The sequence below is a fragment of the Blastocystis hominis genome (genome assembly GCF_000151665.1).
Source record: "Blastocystis hominis, Singapore isolate B (sub-type 7) whole genome shotgun sequence assembly, scaffold_0".
Taxonomy (NCBI): Eukaryota; class Bigyra; order Opalinata; family Blastocystidae; genus Blastocystis; species Blastocystis hominis.
In genome coordinates, this window is record NW_013171815.1 from 1,020,572 (window position 1) to 1,035,395 (window position 14,824).

General features: G+C 38.6%; 4 protein-coding genes; 1 reads left to right on the forward strand and 3 right to left on the reverse strand.

The window, feature by feature from the left end:
* Positions 1 to 1,068: 1,068 nt before the first annotated feature.
* On the reverse strand, positions 1,069 to 2,059 carry GSBLH_T00000330001 (uncharacterized protein). XM_013038516.1 has 5 exons: positions 1,972 to 2,059; positions 1,827 to 1,938; positions 1,684 to 1,794; positions 1,467 to 1,654; positions 1,069 to 1,435 (listed from the first exon to the last, which is right to left on the reverse strand). The coding sequence occupies exons 1-5, from the start codon at positions 2,040 to 2,042 to the stop codon at positions 1,084 to 1,086; spliced, it is 834 nt and encodes a 277-aa protein (XP_012893970.1). The 5' UTR covers positions 2,043 to 2,059; the 3' UTR covers positions 1,069 to 1,083.
* Positions 2,060 to 3,109: 1,050 nt separating this feature from the next.
* Positions 3,110 to 4,335, reverse strand: GSBLH_T00000331001 (uncharacterized protein; the record flags this gene model as incomplete). Its single annotated transcript, XM_013038517.1, has 6 exons — positions 3,110 to 3,451; positions 3,480 to 3,639; positions 3,668 to 3,915; positions 3,947 to 4,082; positions 4,113 to 4,233; positions 4,263 to 4,335. 6 exons carry the CDS (start codon positions 4,333 to 4,335, stop codon positions 3,110 to 3,112), a joined length of 1,080 nt encoding a protein of 359 aa, XP_012893971.1.
* A 140-nt stretch (positions 4,336 to 4,475) lies between these two features.
* GSBLH_T00006052001 (uncharacterized protein) lies at positions 4,476 to 4,878 on the reverse strand (the record flags this gene model as incomplete). Its single annotated transcript, XM_013038518.1, has 3 exons — positions 4,476 to 4,565; positions 4,623 to 4,776; positions 4,808 to 4,878. The coding sequence occupies 3 exons, from the start codon at positions 4,876 to 4,878 to the stop codon at positions 4,476 to 4,478; spliced, it is 315 nt and encodes a 104-aa protein (XP_012893972.1).
* A 4,289-nt stretch (positions 4,879 to 9,167) lies between these two features.
* Positions 9,168 to 9,804, forward strand: GSBLH_T00000332001 (uncharacterized protein; the record flags this gene model as incomplete). XM_013038519.1 is given in 4 exon segments in its annotated part: positions 9,168 to 9,262; positions 9,293 to 9,394; positions 9,425 to 9,557; positions 9,576 to 9,804. The coding sequence occupies 4 exon segments, from the start codon at positions 9,168 to 9,170 to the stop codon at positions 9,591 to 9,593; spliced, it is 348 nt and encodes a 115-aa protein (XP_012893973.1). The 3' UTR covers positions 9,594 to 9,804.
* Between the last annotated feature and the right edge of the window lie 5,020 nt (positions 9,805 to 14,824).

A 14,824-nucleotide genomic window follows, 5' to 3' on the forward strand; every position in this document is an offset into this window, starting at 1 on the left:
GATATTTCAATTTCATATATAATAGCGAACGTTCCACCATAATTATAATTCAAATAGCAAGTTTCCCTGATTCGTGGAATTCATGTTTTTCGAGAATAATTCAAATAGCGCATATATAAGGTAATGATTTCTATGTAAAATTATCGGTCCCATGCTATATTATAGCACAGTAGAAAAGGAAATCCAGAAGGAGAAACTCGAATTGTTCCATGATTATGATGCTAATTACTGTGGTGACTTTTGCAAAAATGAGTAACCCTAAAATACCAATATTGAGAGAATATTGATTGTTATCACTATATCTGAAGATAAACAGGAAAGAGAATGTCAAATAGGCAGAGTGGAAAAAAACGAGCACATCGTGAAATGTCTTGAGTTGATATACCAGAAAATCAAACAGTCACAAAGACAAAAAAAGAAATAATCTCAAATGAATGAATGAACACGAGAAAATTGAAAAATGAAAAAATGTCCCAATTGATTCCTATTGGCTGTAAGAAATTAGTTACCATTATTGATCAGCATTTGCATTTATATTTCCGACGGAAAAATTTTAACTATCGTGAAGGAGCAAATTAATGTCATTGATTAAGTGCGCCTATTGCGGGCGTGCATATCCATTTTATGCATTCTACGATAGTGGAACCTCTCAATACTATCCCGCTTGTTACCAGTGCAGATCCTCTGCTTTTGCTAGTAGAATAGCGCGATTTCTCTGAAACATAGAACAAGAATCGGTGACATCGGTATCTATGTCAAGCAGCAGTAATAAAAGGCAAAACGTTGGAGACAGTGTACCATCGACACGCAAGAAATTGGCAACTTCTCTTAGTTCAGATTCTGTTGTTACTCCTAAGGGAATTGGCTATCAACCGAATTCAGAGTATCCATCTGTGGTCCCACGATCTGTATGGATCGTTTCAAATGCCAAATCGTCAAAGAAACAAAAAGTGGAATATTTTGCAGCTACCCTTTTGTATCATCGGAGTTATATTCCTATTCAGAGCCATCCAGGATCAGGAAACTCTGCTCGTGTATAACGCTCTCTTTATTAAAACAAACCACCACGACTAAAATGGAGTTCTAATCATCTCTTTCACTTTCCTCGTCTTCCTCCTCCTCGTCCTCCTCCTCCTCGACATCCTCAATCTCCTCTTCCTCCTCCTCCTCTTCCTCCTCCTCCAGCGACTTGACGAACTCCAACGCTTTCTGAGCCGCTTTGCGCGTCGAGCGAACGCCCGGCTTCTCATCGATAATGAATTCGCGCGCCTTCTCCTCCTTCTTCATCAGGGTCTCCTCTCTCGCCAATCGCGTCTCCTCCTCGTTCGGATATTCCCCCGCCCAGCTGCGATTCAGCTCGTGCAGGCGGCGGATCAGCTCCTTCTCGCGCTCTCTCATGTCCTCGATCTTTCCTAAATTGCGGAAACAACGCGGACTGCCATTTAGGGAACTCCAAAAATACACACCCCAGTTTCAGAGCGGTCGTGTAGGCGCGCAGCGCTTTCATTCCCGCTGATTCGTTCGCAACAATTTCGCGGCGACTTGGTCTCTTCACAACTTCGACCTTTCTTCGCTTTATGCGAGAATACTCCTCCTCTTCCTCCTCCTCTTCGCTGTCGTGTGTGTCTGCGCGTCTTCCGGACTTGCGTGGCTTCTACTATTAAGGGAACGGCAAAACACCACAGGAGAGTCTTCATCAGAAAACCAGTCCTCTTCCTCCTCTTCCTCCTCTTCGATGTTGTAGTCCTCCTCGTCGTCTTCTTCCTCAGCCTCTTCCTCCTCCTCCTCTACCTTCTACACATGAACGAAAACAAGAAGAGTGCTACGGGGTTCTTCTTCGAGCGAACATTAGTTCTCTCCTTTTCTCCTTCAGGCTTCACCAAAGTAGACTTGGCAACAGAAGCAACTTTAGCCTGTGTCTCTTTTGGTTCCTCAGCACTAAATATTATTCGCCACTATAGAGCGATATACGGAGGATTCGCTGGGTTCGCCTCAGCGACAGGATTCGAAACCGCAGGATTATCGACAGTTGGAACTTCCATTCTCACAGGCTATTGACCCTAACTGTAAGCAACCAATTATGAAGAGGAAGTACTTCTTTTGATGTATATGAGAGACTTAGATTCAAATAGAGAAATTGATGAGAACCGCGGGAATTGTGATATGAGGTAGGATTGATTGGTTCTCCTTTTAATATCCCTCTTTTGCTCCATTGGGGAAGCATAGTCAAATTTCTCACTTTTGCTCTTGACAGGGAGTGAGGGGATGAGCATCGAAGATGCGTGCTATCGCGGAATCTCGCTATATCGCTGGCGTCTAAAAGCAGGTTTGTGGAGAAAACACGTCATTTTGTCAAAACTTCAAAAACCATTGACTCCAACTTCTGGATTAGTTGATTCCATGTGGAAGAAGGATCGTCCTTGGTTATGCTTTTCAATATTGCGACTATTTCCTGAACTCCAAAAACATCACACTTCATCCTCTCTTGCGCCAACTTCTACATTACAATAATAACAATATATTCAGCACACATACGCAGATTCCCTCCATCGCTTCCACGTTCAGCTCATACGCATCGACATACTTCTTCACCGCGAAGTACCTCTCTTTATCCATCATCGGAGCCATGAGGTTCTCTACGAACCCCACAAACACTCTCTTCTCCTCCTCCCCTTCCGCAAACCTTCGGAACAGTCCCTCGAACTTCGCGGGGATTTCGCTCCCTTTCTCCAAATACGATCGAAGCATTTCCTCCTGCAGCCCGCGAGGCAGCATCCGAAACACCTCCAGATCCAAGCTGGCCAGCGGAGGCAGATCGATCATGGGAGTTTCAGGGAGCGGGTGCGATCGATGTTCGTTTAGAAGCCGCGTGATCGCGCTTTCCTCCTTCCTCGCAGTCGCCTTCTTTTTTCGATGCGGCGATCCAGCAGAGCGGTTTTGCGCGTTGAAATAATCGCGGATCGGCGTGGCAGACGCCTCGGAAGACAAGCTCCGCAAGGTCAACCCAAAGCCCCGAACGTCTTCCGGCGCGACGCGCAGCGATTCCCAGAGCGAGGTCGCGTGCTCCAGCAGTTTCTCCGAGGGGATGAGCGAGCTGGAATAGGTCGAGCTAGCGAGAATGGAGAAAGGAAAAGGGGAACCTCAGAATATCGACGGGTCCGTGACCCAAATGCTTGACCGTCGTGGAGCCGGAGATCTTCTTATAGAGCTTCAGAACGAGCTTGCTGCCCTGGACCTTGCGCGCGGCCGCTTTGTCGGCGAGGAGAGAACACAGCGAGCGGAGATAGCGGAGAACGTCGTTTCGGTTGGAGCAGCGAACGCCGTAGGACAGCTGAATGCTCACACTTTTGAGTTCGGAGACCACGGAGAGCAGGCGAGAATCGACTCCATTGGCGAACTGGATGAGAGTGCTCGCTGTTTTGGGACCGACGGTGCGAGTCAGCAGCTCCTTCTGATCAGAAAAGTGATTGGAAAGGAACTCGATCGCAGACTCGCAACTCTTGACAGGTTCGAATTCCGATATCGGAAAGCTGCGATTTCAAAACATGGCCGACTCCCGGGAGAATCTCCACACCGCTCTCATCGAGTCGATTCTTGGATTCGTTCATCGGAATATACACGATCCCGTTGGGTTTGGCTCTAGTTCAAAGCCTCGCATGAACACTACAACTTCGTGGCAATTCGACTCATTAAGAGATTGTGGCCAGCGCCAATCGAGCAGGAACAGCCAGTTTGCGTTTCGATTTGCTTTCTACAGTGCCAAACAAACAACAAAAACGACTTGATCCACTCCAGCTTGCTCATAAACGATCCCTCGCCCAGAAAAACGGAGAGGTCGCAGTACAGCTCGTCGCAGCTCCCAATTTCGATCAAGGGCGTTACTTCCAACACGATCGAAACCACCTTCCGCGAGATCTTTTCTTTCACCCGCAATCTCGATCCCTACTTCGCGAATCCGATCCGATTCATAAGGAAGAATCACCAAATCGGGGCAGAGTTCTTTGGCTCGACCCATCCACACTCCTTTAGTAACTCCACGCGAACGAGCCACATAATTGCACGAACTCACTTCGCTATGGGGACTGACGATTAGGCACGACATGCAGAGCTACCTATCACTGCTAGCGACCGCACAGGGACGGTCGCGAAGTTCGGGACGCGTTAAGAGAGCGACTTGAACGAAATAGCAGTCCATGTCGATGTGAGCATAGAGACAATTCGCTCCTGGAGAATCTATTTAGAAGGAATAGGTGATAATTAACGAGGAGGAGGTTGATTTGCTTCTAAATAGTGGAAGGCAACCAAATCTTGCAAGTCATGTTTGATTTGACCCATCAAGTGGAATCGGCTTTTTGAAAAGACATGTTGGGGTGTGTAGGATTCGTTTGGGAGCGATTTTACTTGAAAGGAATCTATGCAATCGATTCCATGTTGAGACGTGCATACTTTGGATTGTATTCTTTGCGCTAAATAAACTAAATGATGATTCGTTTAATCTCTTCCCCGAAGAGACACTTTCGGTTATCCATTCCGGTTTTACAATGTATAGGTTTTTCAGCGACTGGCTACGTATCAAAATTTGGGTGCAAGGTATACAGAGACTTCTTCTTTGCAAGAGATACGTTTTCGGCAATGTAATGGGTGATCTTTGCTCCGTACATAGCAGGTACAAAGCTCCCTCCATGGTTACATATCATTTGACGCAGCACCAGATATGAGGTTTCTGTACTTCCATCAATATATGCGCAAACGCCTTCAAAGATGGAGGATTTTTTCCTAGGATTTACAGTTCTCCAAAATGACACACTCCCCTTCAAAGCTTGTTTGCTCGACGATTCTTTTGTTTTTATGAGCGAAATAGTCCCCTCGTGTCCACATTTGCTATTCACAACAATCCATTATTACAACAAACAAAACTATTTAAAAGGATTTTGATTCAGTCCTCCAGACCGTCTCTTCGGAATTTCATAAGAAGTCTCATCACAGAGGGTATTTCCGTTCAAAAACACTCTCTTTCCCTCACTCACTCCCATCACTTCAAAAACCCGCCCATTTTTAACCACTTTCTTCACACAGTTTTGGCAGGTAATCATATAAAACACATCCTTCCCTTCCAGCAACACAATCCCTTCAATCCCCACATCCTGCGGCATCGATGATCGAACAACTAAATTGATTAAATGAGCATCAAAAGAAAACCTCTCAAAATCGAGCCTTCTTTTGGAATTGACAGAAGCACAGAATAGCCGCTGCTACGTGAATAGATCAGAAAAAGTACTCATACGATTTGGCTTCCGAAAGAAGCATCTTAGAATAAGAAAGCCACTGCTCGTGCATGAAAAGATAATCGTTATATCTCACATTAGAAGAGTGGAATTCATGTACTTTATATCTGGAGGAAAACTAATGGAACGCAGTTTGTTTCTCTCCCTGCAGTTTAAATATTCACAGCGGGTCGTAGAAAACCGAGGTTTCTTCTTACGCGCAGAGCTTGCGCGCCTTTCCTTCGTATTTCGCACTGAAAAAGCCATTTTTCCATATTCTGTTAGCGTGGAATTTGTCTTAATCTGAGAGCTATCGTAAAAACATACGAATTTCTGATTGGCTCCATACAGATTGATAATCGCAGAAACCATATCCGTTCCACTCACATTTGGCTAAATTCTATTAGGAAAGAAAGCAATACTGCTTGCTTATAGACGTCTCGTTGGAGTGACAAGGGAATCGCTCGTAGCTTACATTCCTCATTAAAGGACACGACCCTTCCACGATAGTTTACGCTATTTAACAAAGAGGGTTTGGAGATAGGAGAGGGAGACTTGGATTGTTGGATGAGCTCCTTACTTGGTTGTTTGACAGTAATAGACTCCATGCTTTTTTCATTTTCTTTCATATGTATTGACTTTGGAAGAAGAGGTCCTTGTGGCATATCTGATTGCTTCTTCTTTTTTTCTATGGTTTGGACTATATAAAATAAATGTTTCCCATTTGATTCGTACCTGCCTTTCCAAATTGGCGATCGAGCTTAGCTAGAACATCTTTTGTTTTCTTTTTGGTCTTTATTCGTTTGCTCTTGTCCATTTCCGATATATGAAGAAGGGTAGAAGAAACGAATGAGTGAATGAGAAGGAAAATAAGTGGTTTTATTTGACTATTAAATAATAAAAATAATAGAGGACAGTAATGAATTCCGAAAAGTGATGCTCGAGAAAACAAATAGTGTGCTGATAAACACTGATCGTGTGATGAATCCACCAAATCTTTTTAAATTACTACTTAGAGATTTCGATCTGATAGGCAAGAATGTAAGTGTTTCTAATGACTGTCAGTATTTTGAATAGAGTAATGTAAACTGTGTGGTGATTGGCTAGTATTGTTGACAATTGACGAAAGAAATATGATGGGGTTTTGCATAGTGTTGATAGCATCAAGAACAACTAGATATCATGTGTTCTTTATATCTTTGAATGCATTATTATGAATGTATGATGATAGGAATATAGATAATATTATCTATGTTGAAGTTTACTCATAATGAGAGTATGAATCAAATACTATGTTCGTTAACAATTTGAAACATAAAATAGTAACTTGGAGTGAATAGTATTATTCAATAGATCCGACCAAGATATGGTAATTCAAATTCATCCATAATAAAATGGATATTCCAGATGACCCAAGTAATCAAAGTAAGGTATAACAATTCGATAAAAAGAGTAATACTACTACTACTACTACTACTGTTATTACTATTTTCCCTATAGTCTCTAATTGTATGATACAGAATAAAAATAGAGTTGTCGACTTGACTATATTACATCATAATTTGCTTTTGTTGAGATGATTTGTTCATCTACTTGATTATCACTACATAAATTGTCCTAAATTATGAATCACTGGGATATCACCAAGGATATATAACCATTCAGTGTAATACTACCAGATATAGGAATCATTGTATCAAGAAATGAATATGTGAATGTGAATATACCATCACACTACTTGTTTTATATCCTGTATCGTCTCCAATAATTCCTATGAGAGTACCAATGATTAGAAACAAATGAATTATTCAATGATGTGATGTAGTGAATTGATTTTGTGTGATGTATCCAGTAGGTCTAGAACTTGTGATTGTTGTACCTGATAAATTACTAGTAGTAATGATATGTGTAGTTCAGCTATTACATTAAAAGGATAATAAATACTAATTCTGTTATTATATACTATTACTGGATTATCTATATTGATAGATCAATCAAAATTGATCATACAATACAATCATGTAAGGGATTCTAATGGATATTATCATCTTCATAAGAAAAGGATTTTAATGACTATAGTGCCTAAACAATATGTTTTTAATTTGAATGAACATGACAATTTGTGAAATCGCACACTTATCATTCTTTTGCGGATAATCATGTTCCAGTCTTATTGAAAACAAACACTAAGTTCTATAGCAGATAACTGTTGCAATTCTAGAAGCACTTACATTCATGGAAGAGTGTCGCAAACATCAAAAGATAACCACAGACAACCGCGATTATACACAAAACAATAATCGAGTAAAATATGATGTCCACAGTTTTCCAAACATCTTTCCAATTATTAAAAGATGTAATAAGAAATGTAATTAATAATAATAAACCTATATTAATTCCCATTATCCACATCATTATCTTACCCATAGTTTCCTTAAAACAATCATATGTACATTTACAATCCCTTTTATTATCTTCTTTTGACTCTATTGAAAGACTCCCAGTCTTAATTTTCTTTTTATAGATTGGAACATATTCAAAGTCTGACTCTTTTCTATATTTTCCACTGAATGTTTCTTCTCCGTTTTTAAACACTTTCATTTTATGACCATTGAATTCCTTTAGTAACTCTGTTTCTTTACCATGTTCCCATCTGCTTATCTTACTAATTTCGCCATCATAATACAAATAACATATTCCATGGTTCAAGCCATTATTATCTATTTGAAATAGTGAAACCATTTTGCCATTTTCATCTTTTTCATCCCAGTAGTTTGAACCATCCGATCTCAGCTTGATATTGGGTGCTCGACGACCATTTCTATAAAATCCTTCATAAATTGTACTTCCATCTTTACTATATTCCACTCCTGGACCATTTCGATAACCTTCATGCAAAAATCCAGAGAAATAGATATCTCCGGACCTATAATACATTCTACACATACCATTAGCAACACCTTCCCGATAAGTCAAACTTGCTACAAATCGATTATCATAATCATAAAGAAACGCCGTTCCATCCAATATTCCAATCTTTTGACTTGCTTTTAGGGTATAACCGTGATGAGGGCTACCGATTTGACAAATGGCCATATTCTCATTTATATCTAGATTAATAATTGGAAATTCGCTTGAAATGCAATTGTTCCATATATCAGTGCTTTCTTCATTGATATCAACAGTAACACTAATTATAGGTGTATTCTCCTCACTAATAGGATTTGGTTTTTTATATAATTCCATTATATATAATAATATCAAGTAAATAGTGCAAATATCCAAAAAGAAAACGAATCCATAGAAAATGACTCTAAATTCTTGAGAATAATTGGAATTCACAAAATTGTTCCTATTTCGTAGAATCCTATCTATTTTGCTACACTACAATAACTATTATCAATAATGTTCCATATTCCATATTCCATATTTATCCTCCACCTCCATTATCAAATAGTGTTTGAAACAAACCGAAGCAAATCAAAACAAATTGAACTTAAATCATTCTCATAGTTGCGTTTCCATCATCACAATATGTCCAGTGTCCTCCCCTTTCATATCGCAGAGCCGTACTCTATCCCTTCTACTCCAAGCTGTGAGGAACAATCTACACTCAATCTTCCCCATCGTTCCTACTCCCAAGTCCTTGAATACAATGCATTCCGTATGCGGGTCCGGGTCCAGAATAGTATCCGTCACACGCAGCTCCATTTCGCTTCTCGACAGATACGGCTTCGGACCCAACTCTAACAGAAACGCGAACCAACGAGCCAGTGTTGTGGGCGTGCGAGGCAGCTTCGTCGAACTCACCATTGTTTTCTGGAACCACGCCGCCAGATCTGCCCACAAGATCACTTCCCTCCCGCCAACTCCATCGTCTTTCCTACGAAAGCGTCCGGAGTCATGCAGTACTTCCGAATCGCCGTGGCCACGTCGCCCATCCACACAGGCTGCTTCAGAGCGCTTCTGCCATTGATATCGATCAGTCACGGATCGATGTGCAGCTGACTGCCGATCCTGCCAATAAGCTCTTCCCCGCGGTTCTACCAGGTCAACAGGCGGTCATCTTCGCTGAACATGTTTGCAGGACGAACGATGCAGGCGCTGGGCATGACTTCGTGGAGCACTTTGTCGCTTTTAGCCAACATGGAATGGAAAAGCCGAGCCCACCTTCGTACGAGCACACTCCGAACGATGTTTGAGGTTCTGTTGCAGAGCCGACACATGGAGAAAACGCGTTTTGCCCATCTCGTTGCAGATCTTCGCAAGGCACTCGGGGAAGTCGATGTTGACGTCTTGGAATCTGGGGAGAAAGAGAAATGCGAGTAGTTCTTTCAAAGATACAGATTCTTGGTCTTGTAGTACTTTCCAATCAGATTGATCATGATATCCGAGTTACCAATACAGTCACAGATTGATTTCTCGTTGAGAGGATGGAAAGAAATCGGATTCACTTTACCAACATCTCCAGACTGTTCAGAAGACGAACTTCATCACCTTCGTCATGGTACGGAATCATACAGGTCACTCCATGAGAAGCTGTGGCTCAAATCCAACCAACAAGCAAAACCCAATTCACAAAAGCAACCCTTCTACCCAAATTATCCGTAGGGCATCAGAGAAAGACTTTCAAAAAACACTTAGACATGCGGCTGTCCAGTCCCACAATTCCAAATTTGATTGTCGTCACAAAGCAAACCGAGAAATCAAAGCATTCTGAATTGAACCAACGAGTCAGGAACATTGTCCATCATGTGTTCTGCTTTGCCCTTGTTTTACCCAAACCTGTAAAAAGATATTTTACAAGATTAGAAACCATTATGTAATACTAAGGGGTGATAGTGAAAGACAGTTTGAAGGTAGAAATCATGATTCGGATTGCTCCAAATAGAATGAAATATGATCCAGGACCAGTAATTAATACTCCATGGTCATTTTCGAGTAATACGGTTGGAAACGATTCTGGTATATATCATCAAATAATACAGGAACAGTAGATAGCACTTGGTAATCGAGAGACAAACTATTATGCGAATGTGTGAACTTATAGGCTGTAGAAAAGGGACAGATTTTGAATATAACATCACAGATAAGACGTTCACAACAATAAGAATCACAGGAAGTCAGAGTGAAACCACGATATACCTAAAATGAAACATACAAAAGAGAGTAACGAATTTGAATGTGTAAGGTGGGGTAGTGTAGTGTAGTGTAGTGTAGTCTTATATTGAATTTAGAGTCCATGAAAGATAATCACATGAAAAGACTTATGGTCAAGTAACCTATGCGATTATCTTCGTATGCAGTCGTATTTATTCATATACACGATTCATCTACCCCCAAAATAGCATTTAGAACCGAGACACTAACAAATATCAACTTCAAAAGGTTTTCGCAAAAGGAATCAGCTATGGACTGAGCTAAAAACGTTAAAAATAGAAGTACCATTATCAGCATTTAATATTGTTCTTCATGAACAGAACGAATGATCTTCACTTGTTTTATACATCTTTTCAGACTCATGAGAATTGATTGCTTAAAATCTCTTTTCCTTTTGTGGAATGCTAATAATAATAATTATTATTATTATTACAATAGTGCGAGATAAATATATTCGACATTGTGGAGGTATGAATGAAGTCTTTGCTGGATAACGCGATATTACAGTTATATCATAAATGTAGAATATAAAATGACGTATTAGATAATAAAATGTACCTTTGATTTCTTAATGTTTCCAAACAGCAGCAATTTGTAAAAATATATTTACCTCTGAATTATTTCAACCCATAAAATGTTAAAAAAAGAAGGAGAAACACAATTGACTTCTAATCCTGAGCTATTTTAATTACAATATATATCCTACTACATTATGTCCCAATTTATAAGAATTTATGAAAAATGAAGATATTAACATAACATACGATCTTCTCTGTTTATTCATAAAATTCTTTATTTGTACCTAAAATTATGAATTCGAAGAGTAGAGACTATAAATATTGGATTAAAAATAGACGGACTACAGGAACTCAAGGGAAGCGAATATCTTCTGGATGGCTACATAACACTTGGTGAGCCAAAGGAAATATCGATTGGAGGTTCGATCTATAGCCTCCAGAATTTTCAAGGCGAACATGAGGATGAGTACACGTTGAAGAAGGATAACACAGTTTGCCTTTTTCAGAATGGAATACTGAAAATGGTTTATGAAACAGACAATAGTGGAGCTCAGACAGGTAGTTTTACCCAATTCACAAATGGTCGTGTATCCTTCGTGCAGTCGTTTGATGACATTCTGGATCAACACAGCTTCAATCGTATTGTTAATCATGTTCAAGGAGAACGGATGGAAATCTATTCTCAGGAGAGTGGAAAGCGACTTTATCATGGTGAGTTCAATGAAGATCGGGAACGAGAAGGTTGGGGAATTCAGTACGATGATAAGACGGGAGCTATATTGCTTGAGGGAATATGGAAGAAAAATAAACTGGTTGAAATAGTTCGGAAGATCGAAGGAACTATTATGACAGAATTTAAACGAAATGGAGGCAATATTATAGCCTCCAATCGAATCCCCATTTATGTGGGCGAATTCATATATGATGAATCGAAGGAGTCGTTTATACGGAATGGTCGAGGATATTACATTGATGAAGAAACTCGGATAGCTTATCGAGAAGTGGAGTGGAAAGATGGAGTGGAAGTGGGTGGAAGAGATCTGTATGATGGATGGTACACTTGCTCTGCTAAGCCTAAACCAAAACCCAAGTACGTTTGGAAACCTCAACCTGTTGCTAAACCTGTAACGATTCCAGCTGTCGAGCCAGTAACTGAACCTGCTGAAATTTCCACTTCGTTTGTTGAGCCTTCTCCTAAACATCAACATGGTCAGAAAACTGTTCCAAAATCGGAGCCACTTTCGAAGCCTATTCCTAGACCTCCTAAACCCCACAGAAGTCTCGTCGAACCTCCTTCTGTACCTGATACAATTGTTGAACCTGCACCAAAATCGAAACCTTCGATATCGAAGGAAGACGAAGCTGGATATGAGAAATTGAAGAAATTGTGTATGCATATAACAGATCTGGTGGTTCCTTCGAACTATATTGTAAAAATAAGTGTTTTGAATTTGGGTATATTCGACTGGCTGGAATCAATCGAAATTGGGGATGAAAGTTTCTGTTCAGTGCAAACATTCCAAATCGATGGATTGAATCGATTGAAAACTATCAAAATCGGAAACAATTCATTTACTCAGTCTAAGAATGGTGCTAGAGAAGATAAATCGAAATCATTCCACATATTGAATTGTGAATCATTGGAATCCATTCAAATTGGTGATTATAGTTTCAGTGATTTTGGAGGAGACTTTGAATTGAAGAATCTACCACAATTACAATCCATTCAAATTGGTTCAATTGAAAGAGATTATTCATACAATTTCTATTACAGTTCATTTGTGATTCGAGGTATTGATATGATATTGAATATTTGAATGATGCATAGATCTTCCAAATCTACAATCCCTTACATTAGGTAATGATGCATTTTATAAGTCCTTGACAACAATAATTGAAAGTATTGAATGAGTTTGAATGAAATGATTGATGTAGATCTTCCATCATTACAATCCATTCAACTAGGTAATAGTGCACTTCAAGGAAAAACAGATGACGATTCATGTTCCTTGACAATGCGAAGTAATAATGAAATAATCTGAAATGATTTACTTTGTAGATCTTCCAAATCTAACATCCATCAATTCTATAAATAATAGTTTCGTATGGCCTTGTTCAGTTACATTGGAAAGTATTTCTTAGTATCGAATACTGAAAGTATTTAGATATTCCAAATCTTCAAACGGCCGCTATTTCAAATTCTTTGCTTAAAGTATTATATCCTATTGTTAATAGTAGGTTTATTAATTTCAGTATAGCATAGATGTGTCTGAAGTGCTTTTCCCTAAAGTGTATAACTATGATTTTGTTCAATCAATAAATACATCAGTCGCTTCTATTACTCTTCCTAATTGGACTTGTAATGATATTGATTATACAACATTTGATTTCTCGCGATTTACACAAGTTGAATCAATCGAAATTGGGGATGATGGTTTCTGTTCAGTGCAAACATTCCAAATCGATGGATTGAATCGATTGAAAACTATCAAAATCGGAAACAATTCATTTACTCACAAAAAGAATTATTATGGAAATGATGAATCGAAATCATTCCACATATTGAATTGTGAATCATTACAATCCATTCAAATTGGTGAATTCAGTTTCAGTGATTTTGGAGGAGACTTTGAATTGAAGAATCTACCACAATTACAATCCATTCAAATTGGTTCATACAGTTTCAATGGTAGTTCATTTGTGATTCGAGGTATTGATATGATATTGAATATTTGAATGATGCATAGATCTTCCAAATCTACAATCCATTACATTAGGTGGTACTGCATTCCATGATTCCTTATCAACAATAATTGAAAGTATTGAATGAATTTGAATGAAATGATTGATGTAGATCTTCCATCATTACAATCCATTCAACTCGGTTATGCTGCACTTTATGGAAGAAGGGATGAATCTTGTTTTTTGAGAATGCGAAGTAATAATGAAATGATTGGTTTTGATTTGTTTTGTAGATCTTCCAAAACTAACATCAATTTTAAATGTATCTTCGGGAAGTTTCCAAAATATACATATGTTGATCCTTCAAAGTAGTTCTAAATCATTATTATTATGGCGTTTAGATATTCCAAATCTTGAAAATGTCAAGCTATCTGGTTCTTTTACGAATGTTAAATCGAAATCAATTTCAAGTATTGTTTGATTGTGTTATTTCATTTATAGATGTGTCTACCATTCTTATGAATTGTATCCAAACCAAAAGATATTAATTCCAACCATGGATTTACACGTTCCAATTAATTAAATGATGATTACATATTCAGTGCTATTAATGATGCTTGTTCCAAACCCTTTTTTATCATTCCTTGTTCATTGATTAAGAATCCAATCATTATGTGAGTCTTATTCAATATCACAACTCAGAATGGTTGAACCAGTATGTTTCTATTATTAGAGTAATCGATAATAAGAATAATATGAAAAATAGGAATGATAAACTGAAACATACGATTTAGTATTTAATGTATAAGTGTACTATATATATATGAGAGTACTATATTCTAACCAATTGAATTGAGACTAGCATATGAACACTTTGTAATATACTAATCAGTCTCATGTCAAAAGAATTTGATTAGCTTTTAAAAGAATGGCACAAGAAATAAATAAAAATGAAGTTTATTGAAATAGTCAATCAAAGGAAATCATTATTATTGCTGGTATTACAGGTATTAAAAACAATGCATTTCTTGAATTAAAATTCGAAACAAATTCTTAACAGTTACTGGTTTTATTTACAACACAACTGATTGATTGATAAAACACTTAAAGAACTATTAAGAGAGAAAGTGCAGGGAATCTCACTATTGAACAGAGAATAAGACCTGTCAGTCATCTAAATGTGAACAATATTACCTTGAT

Coding starts and splice junctions, on each gene's coding strand:
- GSBLH_T00000330001 (XM_013038516.1), bottom strand. CDS start 2,042: ATGGAAGTTCCAACTGTCGATAATCCTGCGGTTTCGAATCCTGTCGCT. Junction 1,939..1,971: donor GCGAACCCAGCGAATCCTCC/GTATATCGCTCT, acceptor AATAATATTTAG/TGCTGAGGAACCAAAAGAGA. Junction 1,655..1,683: donor TTTCTGATGAAGACTCTCCT/GTGGTGTTTTGC, acceptor CCTTAATAGTAG/AAGCCACGCAAGTCCGGAAG.